The sequence below is a fragment of the Microtus pennsylvanicus genome, chromosome 9 (genome assembly GCF_037038515.1).
Source record: "Microtus pennsylvanicus isolate mMicPen1 chromosome 9, mMicPen1.hap1, whole genome shotgun sequence".
NCBI lineage: Eukaryota > Metazoa > Chordata > Mammalia > Rodentia > Cricetidae > Microtus > Microtus pennsylvanicus.
Genome location: NC_134587.1, coordinates 68,561,116 through 68,584,586, shown reverse-complemented (window position 1 = coordinate 68,584,586; position 23,471 = coordinate 68,561,116). Strand labels below are relative to the sequence as shown.

Sequence of the window (23,471 nt, the reverse complement as noted above, 5' to 3'; positions counted from 1 at the left end):
GATGCTGTTTGGGAATATAACCATGCTCAGGTTTTCTATGTGACTGGTTTTGTATCTTGGTAGTCAAGTACTTGGGGCTGGAGAGGTTTGGTAACCTCTATCCATACTTCTGCCAGTTTCAGAGAAATCACTAGGATTGTAAAATAAAGAAGGTGGCCGTACTCAAATAACAGTTGAACAGTGTGTACCAATTTCCAACTTTGTGGGCCTATGTGGTTGGGAAGGGCTTCCTTACGGGAGAAGGGTTGTCTGACTTTTTGTCTCCTTTGGAGACAGTATTGCTTGAATTTTAAATGTAATGGTAAAAATTAAAATGGTGCCGGGCCACAAGGGGCAGTGGGCCTCAGGCAGGGAGCTGCTTGGCAGCTCAGCTAGTCCTGTGCAGAGCCGCAGCAGGTGAGAGACAGAGACAGATAGGCAGAGAAAGTGGGTATTTATTTAGTGGGCTATGGAAGGGATAGGGAAACGGGAGAGGAAGGGAGAAGGGGGATGAGGAGGGGGGGAGGAAGGAGAGAGGAGCCATGACAGTAGCCACCTCTTCTGAAGAGAGATGGGGGTAGAGAGAGCAGTGCAGGCTGGAAGGGAGGGGGAGTTGGTGGGCTTGTCTCTTAAAGGGACAGGACAGACCATTACAACTAAAGGATTCAGTGTGTGTGTGTGTTTGTGTGTGTGTGTGTGTGTGTATGGAAAAGAAACTAAATTATGTAAGAAATCATTTTGGAATCATTGAATACAAGTACTAAAATAGACTTTTAAAATCAGATCTTAGTTTTTGATTATATGTCTGTGTGTGGGTTGCGCCTGGACTGTAGTGATCCTCAGAGCTGGAGTTACATGTGGTTGTGAGCCACACTTGGCTCTCTGCGGGAACATTATCAATTGTTAACCACTGACGCATCTGTCGGTCCTCACCAACACAGACTTTTACCTATTCAGTAATTCTGATGTAGTGTTGGGTGCTGTGTATGAGTGTATGGATAAGTGGTAGATTTATGGAAAGCTGTAGACTATATGTTTAAGACCTAGAATGCAGATCTTGCTAAAATCTGAGCCCTAGACCTTTTATTCTAAAGCTTTGAGCATATTTACAAGCAAATATTATGCAAATATCTTTTATTAGTTACATATTGAAGTGGTACATTCAAATCCAGAAGTATGTTTTCCTCAGGATTTTGTTGACTGTTTCCTTGCCCGCATCAAGAGATGCTTTATTAGAATTTCCTAGAAATGATGATTGTCTAGGTGAACAGTTTGACATGTCTACCATGCCGCAGGTTGATGCTTTTAGTTTTTGGTGTGATTGGCTTCAACAGCCTTGTTTAGTTTTTGATGTGATCCTAGCACAGGATGTCTGAGTCCTGAAGACCTCAGCAGCCTGCTGCATTCCCGTTTCTTTCCCAATGGAATGGGGAACGTTGGTTTGTTAGAATGTAGGGAGGTGTGGAGGAAGCGCCTCCCCTCCATAAGGCCTCTGCCCAAGACACTGTTGTGTGTGAGCAAAGCTGCTTTCTTAGAACTTAGAACAGTGTTGGGTAAAGAACCCCCCGGGCAGAGCTATCCTCGAAAACTTTCGAATTGTGTAGAATATGCAAAGTCAAGGCCTTTCTTTGTTTGTGTATTTGTTTGTTTGCTTTTGAATTTTCAAGACAGGGTTTCTCTGTGTAGCCCTGGCTGTCCTGAAACTCACAGCGTAGACTGGGCTGCCTCTAACTCATAGAGATCCTCCTGCCTCTGCCTCTCAAGTACTGGGACTAAAGGTGTGCGCCTTCTTAAGTATTCTAAGGATTAAACTCACTCTTGTTATGTTAAGTTCCTCCTTATCACAGGGTGTAAACTAAAACTAGTTCATTTACCCCGGTAATTTCTATGGACAGGCATTTTCTACCTATGGGGTGGGGGTAGAACAGTCGGTGTGGTTTAAAGGCGTGCTCTGAGAGAGTAGCTGCAGAGAAGCCAAGAAGAGCAGTTCCAGAACTCTGGGGGTGGAGGCTTGAGAGGTGGGAATTCAAGGTCATCTGTTTAAGACCAAACTGGGTTACACCTTTAATCCCAGCAGTCAGGAGGCAGAAAGCAGGAATATCTCTTGAGTTTGAGGCCAGCCTAGTCTATAGATATAGAGCGAGTTCCAAGTCAGCCAGAGCTCTTACAAAAGACGAGGGGGGAGGGGACGGGACGGACATTGTAATCACTCTGAAGCAGCAGTCTTATCTATAGGCAGCCTTGGGGGTGTAGCTAATCTCCAAAATCCACAGTAGTGTTGGGAGTCCATCAGTTATCCACTGAACAGCCATCTTCCTCGTGCTTTGATAACCAAGATTGCCTGTGACTGTAACGGTTGGCTGTGGAATGGCCTTGCTGCTTTTGAGTTTAAGATCTCAGCCTCCTTTGGAAGCACCAGCCTAGTCCCAATCATAATTAGGGTTTGCTTGTGCTGGTAAACTCACAATACGGTCTCTCGCTGCTTCACCAGGGCGAGTGTGTCCGCTGGCTGCTCTGCTGGGCAGGCTGCCTCTGCCAGCTCTCCCACTGAACTACATCCTTAGCCCCTTCGTTCCCCCCCCCCCTTCTTCCATTTGCCTTTGAGGCCGAGTCACCATGGAGCCCGGGAAGCCTCTAGTTCCTGGTCCTCCTGCCCCAGCCTCCCCCAAGCTGCAGTTGAAGGTGTGCACCGCAGTATCTGGCCCAGTAGCCTCTTGTAAGCACCGCTGGGAAGGAATAGCGCATGTGTCCCAGTTCCCACTACAGAATGCTCACCTTGCCAGCTTTCTATTCCCCCCGTATTTGTTTACTGGGTGATTAGATGCAAATAGTTTATAGTGTTTCCATTATAGCAGTGATGCTGAGAAAGGATATAGTTTCTATTTCAAAAAGTGAGACATCAGGACCAGAGCCTTGATTGCCAGCAGCGCACTCGGTCTTAATTTCAGCTTTTAAGATGGAAAATCTGTGTCTGCAAGGGTGAGGTGGCCAGTGGGTAGAAGGACTTGCCATCAAGGCTCATGGCTTGAATGATCCTTAGAACCCACGTGACAGAGGGAGAGAACCATCTGACGTGCCCCCCCCCCCCCAGTCAATCAGTGTGAAGTTTTTGTTTTTTGTTTTAGAAATATGTAAACTCCGCTAACAGTTTAACTGTTGGGAGGCTGAGACAGGAGGGTCAGCACACATTTGAGACCACCCTGACCTCCATAGTGCTGGAGCCTGAGTTCACTCTCCGTTCCTACAGGGGAGGGAGGAGGGGTTGCTCATCAGAGCTCTGGGAAATGTGTTTCACAGCTTTTCCTCTCTAGGGAATTTGTGAATCCCCCTGTTCAGTGTTCGAGGAGGCTAAGGAAATGAAAGGCCTTAAAACGAGGCCAGAACAGGGCGTGAGCTCCAGAACAGGGCGCGAGCTGGGGAAAGCACCCTCCCTCCTCAGTGACAGCTAAAAAGTCACTGGAAGAAGAAGTTTCCTATGCCTGTGGACTTGGCACGAAGGGACGTCTATGTGCATATGCATGTGTCTGACTTGCACATTGTATTTGGGGTTTTGAACAGCAGAAGTTCGCTGCACAGTTTAGATACAAACCAACAGAAGCAAAAGTCATCTTGGGTAAGTGGTACAGCGGCACTGGAAATGGTTTATTTTCTTGATAATTAGCCTGAGCTCCTGTGTGGTGGCGCACGCCTTTGATTCCAGTACTTGGGAGGCAGAGGCAGGTGGATCTCGGAGTTCAAAGACACCGTGGTCTACTGAGCTCACAGTTCTAGGACCGCCAGGGCTACACAGAGAGACCTTGTCTCTAAATAAAAGTAAAAACCGTGTCAGCACTTCAATGAGGAAAACACAGGAAGGAATTGGTTTCTTCTCTCCGAGTCTTGTCTGGGTGAGGAAAGGGGATTGTGTGAAGATGGCATTCAGCATCCTGGGACTTGGCACCTATTTTTAGGTCAAGAGAGGAGTGAAGGGTTGTTTAGTTTTGTTTTGGGGATTGCACCAAGGTCTCACCTGAGGTGGACAAGTGCTTTTCTCTGAGCCCTGTCCATGGTCCCCATAGGAGTTCTGTATTGTTGGTGGTAGCCCATTGCTTCATAGCAAATTATTTCAAAACTTAGCTTGAAACAGTTTTTGAAAGTGGGGCAGCTTAGCTGGCACTTGTGAATCCAAGACCCCTGGGCGACTTGATCTCAAGGCTACGGTCTTTTCATCTGGCACCCAATTCTCTCCGGGTATTGCTGGCTGATGGAATGTGGCTCAGGTCCTGGGGGGGAGCCCTGCCCAGTGTCGTAGGTCCTGGGGGGGAGCCCTGCCCAGTGTCGTTCACAGTCCTTACAGAATGGCAGGTGGCTTCACCTCCCCAGGCCGCTGGACCATTAACAAACAAGTCAGAATCCTCAGAAGTCACACTGTTACTTCCACAGAACCCTTTCCATGACACAGGGTAGCCCAGTGGTGGGAATGCCAGCAGGTGAAGGCTCATTGGGAACTCCATGCTGGCGCTGGTTACCACAAGCTTCTTACATTGCCAAAGGGTGTAACTTCCAGATCCACAAACTTCTCTCCACTCCCGCTCCCTTCCCTTAAGGTCTCTTGTGTGCACAGCATTCCTGGGTACGGAATGACCGTCCTGCTTTGGGGTGTCTGAGCTCTTCTTGCTAAGCATTCCTAGCTCTTTTTATCCCGAGCCTCGGCTTCCCAGCTGTGTGGGTGGTTACTGCTTTATGAGAGAAGCAGTTGGTATTTTGAATTCTGCAGTAATTATTTCTGAAGAGATTGCACGTTATGGCTGTTTGGCAGCAGTGGATTGAAGTCCCACAATTTCAGGTCCCTGCACCACAAGCACGTGTCTCCTGCCTTCGCTCTTCCGGCTGGGGCAGTGCGGCCCTGTGCCAAGCGAGGGCTTTCTAACATCTGTCTGTGGGAGATTTTTGCGCCACGTGAAATGTGGCCTGAGATAGATCCAGATGGCTCCAGAACCGGTGGCCACGGCATTATTGAGAGGACCAAACATAGTCAATTGTTGGTCTTGGCTTCTCTGGAGAAGGCCTTGGCTGCTGGTAGGCAGACGCGTCCTGGTTAGCCTAATTAACTCTTCTCCGTTAGAGTATGTTTTTCAGAGGGTAGAGTTTGGATCTCTTGATTTGAGTGGATTGTGCTTGGAATGAACCCAGGGACTCGGTGCATACTAAGTGACCTTCCTCTGACTCCCCCACCCCTTCTCTTGGATCTCTTTTTCAATGAAATAGCATAAAATGCTGTTTTGGAAATTTGAAGTGCTCTCTTTGACCTTGGCACCAGTTTTGTCTTTTTATCAAGTGGGTTTACCGATTTTTACATGTAGAGCTTTAGGCTGTGTGTGTGTGTGTGTGTGTGTGTGTGTGTATTTTGAAATAGGGTCTTTCTGTGTTGCCCAGCCTGTTCTCATCCTACCTGAACCTCCTGAGTGCTAGGGTTCTAGGCAGGTGTCACCATGCCTTCTGCTCTGTTAGAATTTTAAAGTTATCTCAGAAGAATGGCGTGGCAATTGGTACCCTGTCTTCAAACATAAAGAAAACACAAAATAGCTAAACTTGCCCTTCCTTAGCTCCTGGGTAACGAGTATTTTTGTAGTCTCAGAGGTGAGAAGGAACAGACAGGACAGTTGATTTGTTCTCTGGGTGGGTGAGGGAGTTAGTGTTGGTGTTCCACCTTAGATACCCAAATGAATGGTGGATGGTGGTGGGAAGGAGACCTTCTGCCTTGATTTACCAACATCCCCACCCCCTGCGTGGTTAACTTCCTGGACCTTCAAAGTCATTCAGTCTCTGGGCAGTATGAAATCTCTAATTCTCCATTTTAAGTCCCTTGCCTTGGCTTTTGGAATTTTTGTTTGTTTGGTTTGGTTTTTTTGAGATAGGGTTTCCCTGTGTAGTCTTGACCACCCTAGAACTAAATCTGTGTCCAGGCTGGCCTTGAACTCACAGAGATCCACCTGCCTCTGCCTCCTGGGTGTTGGTGTGGCGGGGTAAAAGAATGCAGACAGAAAAAAATATGTACAGCTTTAATGGGGGAAATAGACTCACAGTACAATGGTTCCTGGAGAACAGGAAGCAGAAGGGGCTGCTGGGCGCGTACCCAGCAGATTTATAGGTAAACATTAGCCCGAGGCAAACACGCCCCCTAAGGCTGGGCTTAACCCTAGCGTTGGGATTAAAGGCGTGTGCCACCACTGCCTGGCATTTGTTCCCGTTATCTAGGAAGAGGGAATGTTGATTGAGAACATACATAGAATAAATTGCAATAAATCAGAGGCACTAGGAACACTGTCGCAGGTGCTGATGTGTGCCTCAGTACCATTCTCAGGTTTTTCCACTTGAGCAGAAAGGGGTGCTGCCTGCTTGAGGCAGTTTTTCTCCGGACACCCTTGATTTCTGCACAGGAGAGGAGGACACAAGGCCAGTGCAGAGTGGGGTCCTACGGGGCTTCCAGAAGGAAGGGCCTCAAGTGAAGAGCAAATGTTAGTCCTGAAATAGCTGTCAGTATGCAGCCTGAGCAGTCTCACTGGTGTGTAAATATACCTTTCTCTGGATGAAAGAGAGAACCCGGGTGTGCAGTGGACACTGAACGTCAGCTCTGTTGGAGCTTTGGGGTCTTTGATGGGTAGGATAAGGGGGTCTAGGGGGTGAGACGGCCCCTGTGGAGCGCTGTTGGCTCATTTCCCGACCTCTGGGGCCTTGGCTTCTGTGTTAGTTGAGTTTGTCAGCTTGTCATAAGTCAATTGTCTAGGAACAGAGGCCGTGAATTGAGGGAATGCCCATCCATCAGACCAGCCTGGAGATAGGCATTGTCTTGATTGATGATTGACGTAGAAGGACCCAGCTCACTGTGGGTGGGTGCCATCCCTGGGCAGGTGGTTCTGCTTTAGCATAAGAAAAGCAGGCTGAGCAAGCCCTGAATTGCAAACCAGAAAGCCTCGCTCCTCTGCTCCCCCGTTGGCCTCTGCTGCTTCAGTTCCTGCCCTCAGTTCTGCCTCAACCTTCTTCCATGATGAACTATGAACTTTAAGCTTAAGTAATCCCTTTCTGCCCTGGTTGCTTTGGTCGTGTTTTAGCACAGGGGCAGCATGCAAAGAAACACAGCTTCTCAGGGTTTGTTTTTCTTAGAGAAAGAGTCTTACACTATAGCCCAGGCTGTTTTAAAATCCTGGCCCCCTTCTTCCTCTGCCTCTGAGTGTTCGGCTTATACACGTGAGCCGCTTCTCTTGGCTTCTCAAGAAGTTTTAGTGCCAAACGCAGGGGATGTGAGGATGTGGAGAAAGTGGAGTCAGAATCCAGAATGGCAGTGACTTTCTTGGGTGACTCATTCTTTCTCCAGCACCCCTCTTTCTTACCGTCTGTGTTTACCTTTTAATAAACTCCAGTGCTCAGAGAAGCCGATGTCCATGCCCCGTAGAGCGCATCTTAATTCTGCAGCACCCTTGCTCTTACCCTTGTGATTAAACGTATACCGACATATCTTTACTAAACACCTATTCAGCTTTTAAAAATCAAATTAAAAATAGTATACAAAGTTAGGCAAAGATAGAGGCAGGAGGATTATGAGTTTGAGGTCAGTGTGGCCTGTGTAGTATATATATTGTACATTATATTGTCTAGTCCCCAGAAAGCAAAATAAAGCCTGCTCCCCTCAGAAAAAAAAAAAACACCAACAACGACAAAAGACACAAAGCCTCTGGACTCGGCAGCTGCCATGTTTCCAGGCGGTTTCATATGTATGGTTATTCCTGTCTAGGAGGAAGGAATGACATCATTTTCACTTCTCTGTAAATAGAACTTAACTAGCACATGTGGGCTTCCTCAAGAAGGATTTACAATCTCAGAGTGGCAGTGCGATCCGCCCCCTCAAGTGTGGGTCCCTGTGAGTGACACACGAGCAGTCATTTAGAACATTTTCTTAACGGTGAATCTGCGGTACACCCGTCCCTGTTTCTTGTAGGACAGGTGTGAATCTGCGGTACAGCCCTCCCCGTTTCCTCTAGGACAGGTGTGAATCTGCAGTACGCCCTCTCCATCTTCGGTAGACAGGACGGGTGTGAATCTGCGATACAGCCCTCCCCATTTCCTTTAGGACAGGTGTGAATCTACAGTACAGCCCTCCCCATTTCCTCTAGGACAGGTGTGAATCTACAGTACAGCCCTCCCCGTTTCCTCTAGGACAGGTGTGAATCTACAGTACAGCCCTCTCCATTTCCTCTAGGACAGGTGTGAATCTACAGTACAGCCCTCCCCATTTACTGTAGGATGAGCACACTTTGTTCCTGTCCAGTGGTTTTTGATGGACCACTTGGAGGATGGCACAGTCAGCAAAGCACTCGCCCTGAAGGTCTGGGTTCGATTCCCAGACCATACTGGGCATAGCAGCACATGCTTCAGGGAGGAATTCAAACACCAAAGGGCTCCTCTATGGCCATCTAGCCTGACATGAGCTCCATGCCAACTGTTATAGAAATACCAATGCTTCACTCCCTTTTATTTACCCATTCATCGGCTGCTTGAAATGTAGGTTATTCCCATTTTGCGGACTGTTACGAATAGTGTTGCTTTTTCTATTAGTAGATATGTATTTTCATTTCTCCATGTGCAGACTGAGAAGTAGAATTGCTGGGTTCTGTGGTAACTCTGTGGCTAACATTTTGAAGAACTGCCAGACCAGTTTTCCAAGTGGCTGCATGGTTTTACTTTCATGTTACCAGGTACAGGGTCTCACTATCTAGCCCAGGCTGGCCTTGGATTCACAGAGATCTCCACGTGCTGGGATTACAGACATACAACATTTGTTATCCCTCTGTCCTGGCAGAGGTAAGGTGGCTCCCATAGCATGGTTTGTATTCTTGAGTGGGTCATTGTCTCTGGCATCTTTTCATGTAGTTATTGGATATTCTGCATTTATGTGTTTATGGAGTTCAAAACGTCAAACTAGGGCTTCCATGGAGCAGGGTGTGTCCCTGGTGTGAACATTTTCTTTTCAAATTTTATGAACTTATATTAAAAAAAAACTTGTCAATTAAAAACACCCCTTCCCTCAGAAACAAAACAACATACCAAAATTCACCAGACTCAAAGTCTCTACATCTCAATGTACTTCTGGCGTTTGGATATTGTTATAAGTTCTTTAGGGAAATGTCAGCTCATACTTTCTTCACCCTGCCTCCCTATCTCTTTTTCCCTCTTTATTGCTTTTTGTTGAGCCATCTTTCCAGCCCCCCTCTTGGTTATTTGAGATGAGGTCTCACTCTTAGAGACCAAGTTGGCCTCTTGAACCCTCCGTCCTCCTGTCTCAGACTCCCACATTGCTGGACCTGTAGGTACACAATGTCATGCCTCGCTATGTGTGTGTGTGTGTGTACGCACACGTGTGTGCGTGTATTGGAAGTTTTTTTTCCCTTTGAGATAGTCTCCCTATAGTGCAGGCTTGCTTTGAATTCACTATGTAGGGGAGGCTAGCCTTGAACTCCTGATTTTCCTGCCTCTGTCTCCCAAGTGCTGGTGTTATCTGTATGAGCCACTGTACCGGCTTTGTTTCTGCTTTCTTTGGACAGTTTTGTAGTTTGCGCTCATTTGTTTAGTTAGGTCTGTGGTCTATTTTCAGCTAATTTTTGTGTTTGGATAAGGAAGTGGTCTGGCTTCATTCTTTCACACAGAGCTCTCCAGTTGTTCTAGCCGTGGTTTCTTGAGGCTGCCTTTGCCCCTTTGCAGACACAGATGCTGCACCCTCACGTCCAGTGCCTCACCGGGAGGTCTTTTCAGCCTGTAACTCTGTTTCTAGTTGCAGAGGACTGTGACTTCCTTCATCTCTGAAATACTGAGCTTGGTCCAGGCTGGGGAAAGTCTGTTGTCTCGGAGGCCACACCCCCTAAAGGAACACCCACCTTTGCCCAGGTTGCTCCTCCTCTACTTCTGTTTTTACTGGTGTACTGATTGGAGCAAGCCATAGGCCAGTGCTTGACCACTGAACTACCCTGTGTCAGGTTGGCAGGATGGCTCAGTATGTAGTGACCAGAGTCCCAGCCTTGGAATCCACTGATGAGCAGCGGTGTGTGCCTCCCCTCAGATAACTAACTACATCCATAAATATGTGGGTTTGTGTGTGTGTTTAAAGAAATGCTGTTTGAACACAGATTTTATATAATGCTTGTAGATGTGTCTTTGTTTTTGTTGGATATGAAATTAAAAAAGGAAGTAGTTTATTCAGAAAAGGAAGTTGGTGCTTCAGGAAGCCTTGCAATCCAGCAGGGGTTGTGATTTCTGTGTAAAGACAGGAGTGGCAGAAAAGGTGGTTGACAGTTCCTTGCAGTGCAGGAGGCAGGAGAGCTAACTGGGCCACACCTCCTAACCCCTCCCGAATAGCCCCATGAACTGGAGACCTAGCATCCAAATATATTCTCATTCAGACCACCACACACTACCCTTGGGTGTGGTGTGACCTGTGGGGTCCTTGTGTGAGTAAGGGCTACTTTACTACAAGAACCATGGTACCACAAAGTGGCCTGTTAATGGAGATGGCTAGAGAGAGCATGTAGCTTTTGTTAAGGGTTGTCCTTCAGTGCCAGTACCACGGGCGCTCACTCCTTTATATGAAGTGCAGTGCTGCCTATGCCAGCCTCCCCTGTGCTTGCAAACCACCCTTGATACCCAGATAACCATGCGGTGGGAGCGCCATGTCGGCAGTAGTCACTGCTCGGGATCATCTCCAGACACAAAGTCTGCGCGTCTTCAGTGCAGCTGTAATCTTTTTCCAAATATTTTTGCTCTGCAGTTTGTTGAATCCACAGTTGTGGAACTCACAAGTGTTTCTGACTAGTTTATTGATGTTATTCTCTTAGCATGATAAAGTTAGGCTTTATCAGAGCTATTGATGTGAAGACGTCATCTTTACAAAGTTAGTTACTTCCCTGAGTCAGGAATCAGCCTGGAGCTGTGGAGGAGAAAGGTGGGGCAGGTGGTTCAGGTTTTATCATTGCCATGGTGAACTCTCACAAATGCAACCTAGGGAGGAAGGGCTCCTTCTGGCTCACAGTTTTGGGGGATGTAGCCTGTGGGGGCAGGAAGGTCGGGTGGCAGAACAGGACTGTGGCTGGTCACATTGCACCCCAGGAAGCAGAGACAGCCGGTGAGGAGAGAGAGAACAGGAAGTCGGCCTTGGGTGGGGGTTTTCTCCACCCTCCCACTTCCTCAGCAAGGCTTCAGCTCCTCAAGGCAAGGCTTGGAAGCCTGAGCCTGTGGGGGCCCCTCACATTCAGACCACACCAGCAGCTATAGAATATGGGGGATAATTTAACTCTTATCTAGGGTTTAATGCATAGGAGTTATTGTACAATAAAAGACCCGAGAGTAACTTGTTCTAGAAGAAAGCACAGAGTGGCCTCAGTGTTCTGCAGACATTGGCTTTTCCAACAGTAAACAGATGTCTTGCATGCCAGCAAAAACTTCAACAGTTTGGGTGTGCAGGGGTTTGAGACAGGGTTTCTCTGTAGCTTTGGAGCCTGTCCTGGAACTCGCTCTTGTAGACCAGGCTGATCTTGAACTCACAGAGATTCATCTGCCTCTGCCTCTCGAGTGCTGGGATGAAATGCGTGCACCACCACCCTGGCTTGTAGGTATGTTTTTTGAGACAAGGTAGCTCATCAGGCCTCAGACTTGGAATCCCTTTGCCTCTGCCTTCTATGTGCTGGGATTACAGACCCTGCCACCCCGCTGGCCTCTGGCTTGGGATTTGATTCACTGAGCTGTGTTTTGAGGAGGGAGGGACGAAGCCTACCGAAATAGCCTCCTGTTGGGTAAGTGTCAAAAGCATCTAATGCTGAAAAGCAGAGGGCTAGCACCGGACCATAAATTATTTCTCTGGACCAGACCCCAGCATAAACTATCTCTCTCTGGACTGGCGTGGAGGCATGGGAATAAAGACACAACTCACATGGCTTTATCGGGAGGGAAATTCTCAGTGGTCCCTCATGAAGTCCTGAGTTCACATCCTGAAGAATTCCTCTCATTTATTTTCCAAACAGCTTTTATACCAACACATAAACCGAGTGGGAAATACACCAGCATTCTGTCTCCTAGGTGACCAGGCTTTTAGTCACGTCCACGTCTACCTGTCTGGTGTGTATGTTAGCTGTCACATAGGCTTGAATCAGCATCTCTATCAGGCATCCTCCAAATTACAAAGAAAGGAGCAAAACAACATCCTGACCCTTTGTTAGGGCAGTGACAGCCTGTCTGCAGGGCTATGTGACCACCTCAGGTGGGGCCTATGGCTTCAGAGCCTGGCTGCCACACCATATAGAAATATGGGCCTACAGGGGTTCACAGTTCTTCCGTTTTGAAGGAGTTTTGTTAGCAGCAATGTGCAGCACAGGCCTTCGTTCTGGATTCCTCTGTGCTTGCTTTGAATTTATCCCTGATCCATTCCTAGCGACTGCATTCCCCCAGCCTCTGGCAGAGCCCAGTTTGTCCGAATCAAGCTCAGCACTCACACTGGCTGTGGGGAAGGAGCTCCTGCACTGGCAAGGAATGCCAGGGGTTCTGTGTGAGCGGAAGGCAGCTGTTATATAAGGGAGCTTTCAGAGGAGAAGCAAGGCTGAATCTGTGGCTAAAACTGGCCTGAGATGGGGTAGCAGATGTTTTGTTCGTCTCTGAGAGGGAGGTGGCGTTAGACTTGAAGTGTCTGTCCTAGGGCAGAGGTAGTTATACTGGGCAGCTGCTCTTGGGACTCTCGCCAGTTGGTGGTAGGTACGAATGAAACTTCAACAAATACGCCTTTTCAAAGAGAGGGATTTTTTGTTTTGTTTGTTTTTGAGACAGGTTTCTCTGTGTAGCCCTGGCTGCCCTGGAGCTAACCTGGAACTTAGATCCAGAGCCTGCTTCTTCCTCTGAGTGCTGGGTTTAAAGGCATGGCCTAGCTGACAATTTTTTAATGTTTGTTTTTATGTTTGTACAGCTTCACAAGCTGGTTAATTGACAATTAATACTCTCACTACCCAGTGAAGATGTTTTACTGGCGCTGAGATGTGCTGTTAGAAGTGGGGTCCGCAGTGCCTAGATGAAGGAAGGGGTGGCACATGCCCAGAGATGGCAGAGGAATGACCAGGGAGGAGAATGTCCCTTGGCAAGGCTCCTTCAGTTGTCTGGAAGCTGGAGGCCGAGGCTGGGTGAGGGTGCCCCTTACTGTGTTTTCCTTCCCTCGTCCACTGCTCCTGTGATACCCAAACACTGCTTAAAGTTTTTTGTCCCTAGCCAGCACGACTGCTGATCTGGTCGTGGGTGACAGGAAAACGCAGCATGTGGCAGGCAGCCGTTCCACAGCAAGCCCATGGTCTGTTTCCATGAGTAGATAAAGTTTAGGTCTTACATTGGGTTAACCTTTTAAAGTAAACCTAAGAACTGACATCTGTTTTAACAATTTGGGTTTAAACATGTTAGAACTCGAGGTGAAAGTGCGGGGTAGCAATGGCTTGGTCTTGAATAGCAGTCAGTGTGTTTGGTTTTTGTTTTTTAAGGATATCTGTAGCCATGGCATCAATGAGAAAAATATTTCCAGCCCCTTTTATATTTATTTACATATTTATGTATTTATTTTTGGTTTTTCGAGATAGGGTTTCTCTGTGTAGCCCTAGCTGTCCTGGAACTCACTCTGTAGACCAAGCTGGCCTCAAACTCAGAGATCCGCCTGTTCTGCCTCCCAAGTGCTGGGATTAAAGGTGTGTGCCACCATTACCCAACAGCTGAGTTTTGTTTTTTTTAAACAATACTTTTAAATATTTCAATGTACTTTTCGCCAAAAAGATTTAAACTTGTGTGGAATCACCTCATTGTTAGGTATATTTCTTAAGACAAGCCTCTCCGCCGACGCAAATAATTCCAGTCAGACCAAATTAGATCGAATAAAGATGCCCACATTTAATGCAGCGCTCCCAGGTGGCCTGGGTAAGCATGGTGAAGGGAAGAGAGCTGGGGAGACCACGTATTCCCTTTCTGGGTAGCAGCCTAAATAGCCTGTGGGAGTGGTCAGTGCTTGGCGGGGGAGGGGCTTGAAATAGAGATTTCCTACTCCATTCCTGCTCCATTGGCCAGGGACTGGGGTGACACTTTCATCCAAACATCCCGGACTTCTTAGATATAGGGGTGTTGGGGCTGGGGTCTCACTTTCAACCACTCAGTGATGATTTTTGAAAATTTATATTTATAAATTGAAAATTTATAAAATTATATCAAAATAAAAAAAAGTTAGATGAGGGACTGGAGTGAAGGCTCAGTGGTTAGGAGCAAAACTTAGGCAAAACTCACTGGTGTTAGTAGGCAACCTCTTCAACATTTCCCAAACTCACTGGAGCATCCTACCTAACTTCAGTTTGATAAGCTAATGACAGCCGGCCTGTGATACGCCCACCCCAGCCCATATCCGGTCTGTCACCAGGCCTCACCAATCTCACCTCCTTGTTTTCTCCCAAATGTTACATAACTTTCTGTTAATGAGGAACATGCTCCTGGAAACCCCAGAAAATTACAGCTTTGTTCATTTTCAGCTCCTTCCAGTACATTCCATCCATTCCCACACTGCAGCTGGGTAAGCTATTTAATCACAACCTAACTGTGTCTCAAGGTAAAGCCGACTTTGACAAGGTTCGCAGGGCTCTGCAGGAAGCTCCTTTTCTGTCCTCCCAGCTGCTTTTCTCTCCCCACTCATTGTCCCTCCGTCTGCCTCATGGGAAGGACACCTCCTCCAGAAGTCTGAAAGGATAGGGGGAAATGTGTTGTAAAGTCGAATTGCTAAAAGTCCCGAGCGGTTCTACTTTGAAAAAAAATAATTTTTTACTTTGTGTGTATAGTGTTTTGGCTGCATATGTCTCTCCGAGTGTGTCAATCCTCTGGCACTGGTCACGGTTGTGAGCTGCCATGTGGGTGCTGGGGATTGAACCCCGGTCCTCTGGAAGAGTAATCCCTGCTCTTATCTACTGGGCCTTTGCTCCAGTCCCTCATCTCATTTTGTTTAATTTTGAAAATGTAAATTTTCAAAAATGGTCATGAAGTGATTCCACACGAGTTTAAATCTTTTTGGTGAAAAGTACATTGAAATACTTAAAAGTATTGTTTAAAAATATCTCAGCTGGGGCTGGAGAGATGGCTCAGAGGTTAAGAGCATTGCCTGTTCTTCCAAAGGTCCTGAGTTCAATTCCCAGCAACCACATGGTGGCTCACAACCATCTGTAATGGGATCTGGTGCCGCCTTCTGGCCTGCAGGCATACACACAGAACATTGTATACATAATAAATAAATATTTTTAAAAATATATAAAAATAAAAATATCTTCTGAGAAATCCATGTATAATACAGTTCTTCCTCCGCCCCCTCTTCTTCAAATGGAAAGCTAATTGTTTTCTTTGTTACAGATTTTTTTTTTTGCTTTTGGTGACGGATAAACGTATAAAATCTATTTGATAGTGGATGTATGAAACGTAACATGAAGCTCCAGCTTCCAGTTCTGAGTGGCTGTGCTGACTGCATTGGCTCATTGAGATGTGCAGACATAGGAACTAGTTAATTTGGGGGGTTTGATGGGTTTTATTTGCAAGCTTTATTAATAATAAAGTTTATGAAAAAAAGCTTAAGACCATGAGATAACAGTACGGTAAATTCCTTTCCACACATCCCTGGGTGGACTTACCAGATTTGGCCACATTTGGTTTCTTTTTACAAAAATTCTTTGGGAATAAAGAAAATGTTTGATGACTAGTATCAACAGCTTCTCTATAGTGTTTATAGCTAAACACAGCCTTCATGCCACTTGCAGAATATTTGAAGCATGTTTGGAGGACAGTTGAGAAGTCCCTGTGTGGTTACAGTCAGAGAAAGTGAGGGAGAGCAGGGCTCTCCTGTGTACCTGTGATTCTAGCTCTGGGGAGGCTGAGGCAGGAGGATCATCAGTTTCTGTTGATAAACTATTGTTTCATGTTAGAGTCAGGGAAGCACTTAGCTTGTATTTGAAATCCCCCCACTAATGCCCTTGTAGTAATTTTGCATATTTCTGTAAAACCAAAATTAAGAAATTATTTTGTTTACAAGTGGTTGAAGGGATTGTTGTTTTAGCCTAGAGATAAATGTTACAAGGGGAAAAAAATGACAATTCTTAATGGCTTAGTCAAGGGATATTTGGGATTTTTTTTTTGTTGTTGTTTTTGTTTTTTTTTAAACAGGGTTTCTCTATGTAGCCCTGGCTATCCTGGAACCCACTCTGTAGACCAGGCTGGCCTTGAACTCATAGAAATCCACCTGCCTCTGCCTCCCAAGTGCTGAGATTAAAGGCATTTGTTAAAGGTGAAACTGCCATCACGTCTGAGCTAAGAGTAGGAGTCCTTGCTTGTTATGATAAAGTCACACCATACAAACTCTGTACCAGGGGTGGAAAGAATTCTTTAATAGCTTTTTTTCTTCCTCTCCTTTTCTAGACTCACAAGAAACCGCTGAACAGTCCATAGCAGAAGTAATCGAAAAGTGTTCACCTGATCCATGTTCTAGATCTTCAGAAAATGCACCACAGATGACCGCTGATGCTCACTCAGTCGGGGATGCCAAAGGAGAAACCAAACATGATGTTAGTAAGGTTTCAGTAGTGAGGCCATTTTCAGTAGAAACCAGGAGTCCCACAGACGACCCAGCGGCTCTAGGAACAAAAGCTGCCTATGGCTGTGCACCTACGCTCTCAGGCAGGGCTTTGCCCTCCACTGCATCAGAAGCCACTCAGGACAAGCCAGTGACAGAAGGAGGCATGGGGGCTACATTTGAGGCTTTTACAGAAGGCGGGCTGAAGACTGGAGAACCGGTGGCCAGCAGAAGCAAGCTGAGAAAGCCTAAACCTGTCTCTTTGAGGAAGAAGACAGCCGGAGGCGATGCCTCTGAAACTGAAATGATCCTGGAGGGGTCGCCTCTCCCTAAGGCTTCTCCCCTGTCGGCTCCCGATGAATTGGATAAGAACACACATCCTACTGTGCTGAGAGGTGCCAGGGCCCTGAAATCTTCCCTTAACCTTAAAGAAGCTGCGGATGCTCTCAGTAATGGCTCCAGCGGCTCAGGGCTTGAGCTGCAGGAGGGGTCCAGGAACTTGCCTCCCAAGCTTGAGTATGATTTTACAGAAGGAAGGGAAAATGTTGAGACCAAGAATGCCCTTCCAAGGAAGCCTATTAACAAACTGACACCCAACATACGGAAAGATGGCCTCAGCCAAGCAATAGATGTTGAACAGCCTGCAGACCCAAGAGTCCAAGATGCCTCCCTCTCCCAAACGTCTCCTAAGCTAGATCCTAGTAAATGGGGCCACCCCAACGTTAATTCTTCTGGGAGCTGCCCCGTTCTGCAGAGCTCGCCTCCCTTCTCCTCCAAAGGCTCCTACCACTTTGACGAATCCGCGGACCCCTTTAAGCCAGCCTCAGCTTTGACAAGCAGCGCCTTTTGTTCCCCCACTGGTAATCATGTTAATGAAATCTTAGACTCACCCAAGAAGGCAAAGTCGCGTTTAATAACGTGAGTGACAGCGGGTGCTGGGCGTGGTGCTCTGGTGTGTTCTCTGGGAGTCTGGCAGCTCTTTTTGGTTTCTGTGAATCGCACTCATAAATGTGAGGTCCAAGGGGGGCACATCACTCTGTAGTCTTTGCCTACCTCTCCTGTGCCTTTGGAAGCGCCAGAACTTTCCTGGTCGATTTCCGCCTCATCTCTGGATCCTTGACTTGTTCAGGTCATCCCCCTCCCCCTACCCGGGATACTTTTTAAAAAAATTATTTGAAAGAAATCAAGATTTGAAGTTTCCAGGAATCACACTGTGCCTGGAATTCGAGTGTCGGTATCAGCCACCATCTTTACATCCCTTAGTTACCTGTCTAAGGTCAGCACTGTCAGAAATGGCCCAGAACAGTCCTTTAGAGCCGAAAGGCGTGACTTTTGGTGGTGGTGGTGATGAGAATTCGTGCTTCCTTGTGTGATTCTAGTTCATTAGCGGATTTCCGTGATGAGAATTGAGAGTATTCTAAATGGCCAGAAAATCTGGGTAAATGTGTTGTGACATCTTGTGAAGTGCGTTTGTGGTTGTCATTAGATTGGCTAGGGAAATTTGGGGGTGTTGCCTGCGTGTATGTCTATGTACAACTTTCATGCCTGGTGCCTGCGGAGGGCAGATGGGGACATCAGATCCCCTGGAGCTGGAGTTAGAGACCATTGTAAGTCTCCATGGTGCTGGGAACCAAACCTGGGTCCTTTGGAAAAGCAGCCAGTGCTCTTAATGTCTGAGGCTTCTCTCCAGCCCCAGGAAATACTCTTCAACAATTACTGTGTCTTAAAACCACCTGATTATGAATTGAATGGGAAAGAAAAATATCCAGAGGGTTAAAGAGTAGAAATACTAATTTCAAGAAAGTTAAGCCATCCAGCAGTCAGTCGTGAGTGTTGCTGGTCTTTTCGGGGGAAATAAATCTGCTCGTGGGCTACACAGGAGCAGTTAAATGGCCTTTGAACACTGTCACTGATTGTTCGTGCAGACCTCTCTTGACTTTCATGTCTGGGCAGCACTTGGGGTTCATCTTGGGGGTGTTGCTCCCTTGGTGCTTTGCTCCTAGATGCCTGCCCAAGCCGTAGTCTTTAAGTGCCTTCTTTCCAGCTGCAGGCTGAAGGGGAGTCTTGCTCTAAGATGAGATCTTGGCTCAGGAAGGAGACACTGACTCTGCCCTAGTGTTTAGAACCAAGAAATGCCAACTCTTGAGTCCTGCCATCCTCACCTGGTGGCGCTTTCTACTGTTCCATTTTTGTGGAGTAAGTTTATTGGTCCAATAGATTACACAAATTTAATTTAAAAAAATTGTACCCATGCAGAATTCTTTTCTTGTACGAAGAGTGCTTGAGCTCTTGGGCAGTGTTAGGACCCGAAGAGTAGAGGCCTCCACTTTTTAAAAGACTGAAGCATAGTTAACATCCACAGTGGCTGGTTAGTTTCTTGGAACATTCAAGAAGGTGTGTTTAAATAGAGACAGTACAGTATGGTTAGGATTCTGCAGAGCAAATTATACAAATGATGGGAAAGCAGAGTCTCACAGTATAAAATTCAGGCTAACCTGTAACTGTGCACCCTCCTGCCTTAGCCAGCATAGCGCTGAGTTACAGACATACTGCACTATGCTTGGCTCACCTAAGTTGCTTAGTGACCCCGCTGGTGGGGTCGGTCAGGTGTCTTTCCACCTGTACTTTTGTTCAGGCATTGCCGTTTACCTGGTCTTGCACAATCAGGGTGAGTGTGCCCAGTAGTGAAGTGCTGTTTCTGTGTGCTGCACACTTCCGTGCACGAGGGCCTCACTTATCATCTCTGAGACTGAACCCAGAGCATTTCTCAGTGTTTGCATCTCTCTCTACTCCGTGAAAACTGAGGTCTTGTCGTCATTCATTCGCCAGGGCTAACATTCACGAATATAACTTGTTATAAAAATTTTAATATTTTGTTTTTGGTGTTTTGTTTGTTTTAAAGCAAGGCCTCACTGTGCAGCCCTGGCTGGCTGGGAACTGACTTTGTAGGTCAGCTTGGCCTTGAACTCCCAGAGATCTGCCTGCAGGCACCACAGTGCCGGGCTTGAATATGATGTTTTTAATTTGTGTGTCAGATGATATCAAGGATATGCAACTTTAACGTCTACCAGACAAAGGATAAATGTTCCGGTTTTCACATGACTCTTTTCCGTCTGTGTGTCTCTCTCTGTCTGACTTTGTTGATGCATCAGGACTACTGAGCAAGTGAAATTTCTCTGTTTTCTGTTGTAAGTACTTCTGCTGTAGGTCCTGTTTGTCCCTGGGACTCTTGGTCCCCTCCCTCCTCTGTCCCCGCATGTTAGCTTCTGTCTGACGTTGTCAAATTGCCTTTCATTTGCCACATCTTAGTCAGCTTAGCCTTGCGATTGTCTGGACCTAAAGGACTGGATACTGCTTTTTCCACCTTGGGTGCAAAAAGCGTGTGCCCCGGCTTACTCAGCATGTGTCTTGTGGCACTGTGAACCAAAGCTGGCCTGGTCCTGGCCATTCAGCAGTGATTTGATGGCCTGCCCTGCTGCTCCCTGTTGTTCGAATAATTAGATTGTTTTTTTTTTTGGTAGGATAAGGCTGCTGTCTTAGAGCAGGTAATAACTTTTACCAAGTAGACTTAATTTTGGTGACACTTAGAACAGTGGGTGAAGAAGACCACGAATTAGTGACCTTGTACACTCTGGTAATTTATATACTTTTCTGTGTTTTCTCTTTTCTTCCATGAAGGGAAAACAAATTGGAAATGCTTGTTTTTCTTTGCTGGTCACAATGGTGTGGGTTTTTTTTTCTGAATATTTTAAGTTCCTTAAAACATAGAAGAATCTGTAATAGTCCTGTGATTACAAATTATGTACTAGTCTAAAAATAACAGATGGCCAAGTTTTCCTCACTTCTGGGCATTGTACAGTACGTGATACTTGGTTTCCCGCCTTCCCACTTGCCTACTTCGGAATGGTAACAGTTTGTTTCTTTTTACTTTCTCTTGGCCATGGCTCCTTTCTGTAAGTGCCCAGGCCTAGAATGGAGCTGTCTTTGGAGAGTTCTGTGGTTTTTAGTGCAATAAAGATTTTTTCAAAGACTCTGGTCTAGCGTGGTGATTCTTCTGATGAACGTCAAAGCCAAGCGAGTAAAGGTCATAACCGCTGTCTCTAGCTGCCCAGGCTGTTCTTAGCAGTACTTGAATCTCAGAAAGGTGCCTTTTTGTTTGTTTGTGATGTGTAATTAAACATGCGGGATATCTGGCAATCCATAGACTCGAGTGAGGTGGTCTTGCGGGAGAATGAGCCAGGCCGTGGGTCTCTAGGGTCTGCATCGTCTCCACAGCTCTCCCATGCAAATGTCTGATCGCGGTGCTATGCGCTTTGGCTTCCGCCCTCCACCCTGTGCTCTGCTCCATCTCATGCCTGGAAAATTGTCGCTGGGATTCCAACCTGGCTTGTCTGTTCCTCTCATTTCTAGGAGTGGCTGCAAGGTGAAGAAATACGAAACTCAGGCTCTTGATTTGGATTCGTGTTCTCAGGTAAGTTTGTACTGGTCGCCAGGGTGGGTTTTGTCCTGTGGGGGTGTCTGAGGAGTCAGATTTAAGGAAAACAATTTTTAGATCCTCAGTGTCCTGAACTTATTCAGGAAGGCTTGGGGCCTGGAGAGCTGGCTCAGTGGTTAAGAGCACAGTTTGCTCTTCAAGAGGACCCAGCACCCACATGGTGGCTTACAGCCATCTTTAACTCTAGTTCCAGGGCCTGTGACACCCTCACACAGACATGCGTGCAGGCAAAACACCAGCGCATTTGAAACACAAGGAAATCATTAAGAAAAAGAAAGACAACTCTCTTAGTGAGGGGGCAGCATATTCTGCTGTTGTCAGCCCAGTACGCGGGTCACCAGAGATGCTGTGACATTTTGGTGGCAATTCTATAAAGGGTGCTGACTCTGATAACGGACGGGATAGCCTTTTATTTTATCCTTACTATCCTAGTGGTTTATGATATACATACAGGAATATATGGAGTAATTAAGAAACAAATAAAAACCCCCAAACTAGAGCACACAGGTCTGTGATGCCATCTTTTTATTGTTTGAGGCCTTATTTCAGCATAACTGTGATTATAGAAACACATGCGGGTTAATAGGATGCAGTTAAGTGTATCTTGTGCTGTTTGTACCAACAACTATAGTGTAAGACGCTTTAAAAGGAGTGGTAGAGTCTGCGATTGGAATTCTTTTTTGATAATACAAATTCTTCTTTACAAATACGTGAAAAAAAGTTTTGCCAAAGCAGGCAACATAATGAGACCCCGTCTGAAAACAAAACAGAAGCCTTAAGTGTTAGGCTGTAAAAGCTTTAGAGTAATTAGTTCAACAAAATCTGCTTTTGTGAATAATTTTCAAAACCATTTTAATTCACTTATTTACTTATTTTGTGTGTGCGCTCTCACAAGTGCGTGAGTAGACCCTATGTGGAGGTCAGCGAGCAGCTTGCCCAAGGAGGTTCTCTTCCTCCGCCGTGTGAGTTCTGGGAATTGAACTCAGATCAGCCTCGGCAGAAGCTCCGTTACCTGCTGAGTCATCTCACTGCCTCCTGCCTTTGACATTATTGTAAATCTCACAATATTTTAAGGATAATTTGTACATTAGTGATTATAGCAATAACCTGACAGAATAAAAACAATTTAACACTCAGAGACTTATAATGAAAGAGGATGTGGTATTTTTAAGCAGAGAAATTAAAGACCTTAAAAAAAAAAAAAAAGACTTTAGGGCTGGAGCTCAGTTGGTATATTGTTGCTATGCAAGCATGAGGACCTGAGTTCAATTCCCAGCACCTCTGAAAAAACCAGGAGTGGCAGTGATGCCTGCCATCCTCAGGCTGGGGAGGCGGGGCGTCCTGGGGCCTGCTGGCCAGTCAGCCTTGCTGGATGGATGAGCTCCAGCGAATATTTTATCTGTTCTTGACAGTTTCTACACATCCACGGTGTATTTTGATCTTGTCCATCCCCCGCCCCCACTCCTTCCTCCATGAGATAAGTTCTCGGTGGAAGTGGAGTGCAAACAGATTCGGAGGGAGAAAATGCCGTCCAGTTATGGCTGAAGGACTCGTCTGAGGAGTTTTGGAATGGGTGGTAGAATATCAAATCAGCAGAGTAACTTGAGTTACAATAAGTCAGGTTAGTATTCAGAATATGCAGGTGTTGAGGATGCCATTTGCGGTTATTCCAATATGCTCCCTGAGAGATAGTTGGTCATTATTAAAAATACTTGTTCTGAAAGTTCTTGACTGTGACTAAGAACTTCGTACTGCACGGTGAGGTGAGTGTACTTGAACCGAGGAGGGGGATTATATGCAAGAAAAATGGATCTCCTACCTCAGAGCTCTTGAAGTGCTTAAACTTTCATGCTTAGGTTAGAAAAGCATAACTTTTAAAATTGCAGGCCCAGGCCACAGAAGTGAAGTTCTAGAAACAACATTTCGCATTTGAAAGACTGAAGCTTTCTCCTAGTTTTGTAGGTTTTGGACCTGTGTTGAGACCTGAACGTCCTCCCTCAGTCACAGCTCCATGCTCCGCTCTAGAAATGTCACTGGTCTTCATGACTGCCCTTCTGAAGGACAATATCTTCTCTGTTGCCCTCCCCAGGATGAAGGGGCTGTGATCTCGCAGATCTCAGACATTTCTAATAGGGACGGCCACGCTACCGATGAGGAGAAACTGGCGTCCACATCCTGCGGTCAGAAACCAGCCGGGGCAGAGGTGAAAGGTGAGCCAGGGGAAGGCCCGGAGTCCTGGGGATGCTCCATGCTCCCGTGTCTCCCATAAGCTTGGCATCTTCATCCTCAGAAGCGGGCACAGAAGCAAAGGCATGCCGGAAGGTCCATGGCAATCACCCGAGGGACAGTTCGGGTGCAGAT

At 46.5% G+C, this 23,471-nt stretch overlaps 1 protein-coding gene across 10 annotated transcripts in view; it reads left to right on the top strand.

The window, feature by feature from the left end:
* Tacc1 (transforming acidic coiled-coil containing protein 1) overlaps positions 1-23,471 on the top strand; it is a 98,959-nt gene that overhangs the window by 53,794 nt on the left and 21,694 nt on the right. For 5 of the 10 annotated variants that reach the window (XR_012911846.1, XM_075986388.1, XM_075986383.1 and 2 more), the window contains 4 exons: positions 16,462-17,533; positions 19,768-19,803; positions 21,026-21,086; positions 23,200-23,320. Coding sequence is in view for 9 of the 10 variants with exons in the window: in XM_075986383.1 (XP_075842498.1) it covers positions 16,462-17,533; positions 19,768-19,803; positions 21,026-21,086; positions 23,200-23,320 (1,290 nt within the window). In the remaining variant the exon portion in view is untranslated. The remainder of the gene's footprint in view (positions 1-16,461; positions 17,534-19,767; positions 19,804-21,025; positions 21,087-23,199; positions 23,321-23,471) is intronic. The other 5 variants (XM_075986387.1, XM_075986384.1, XM_075986382.1 and 2 more) reach the window with 2 other exon arrangements.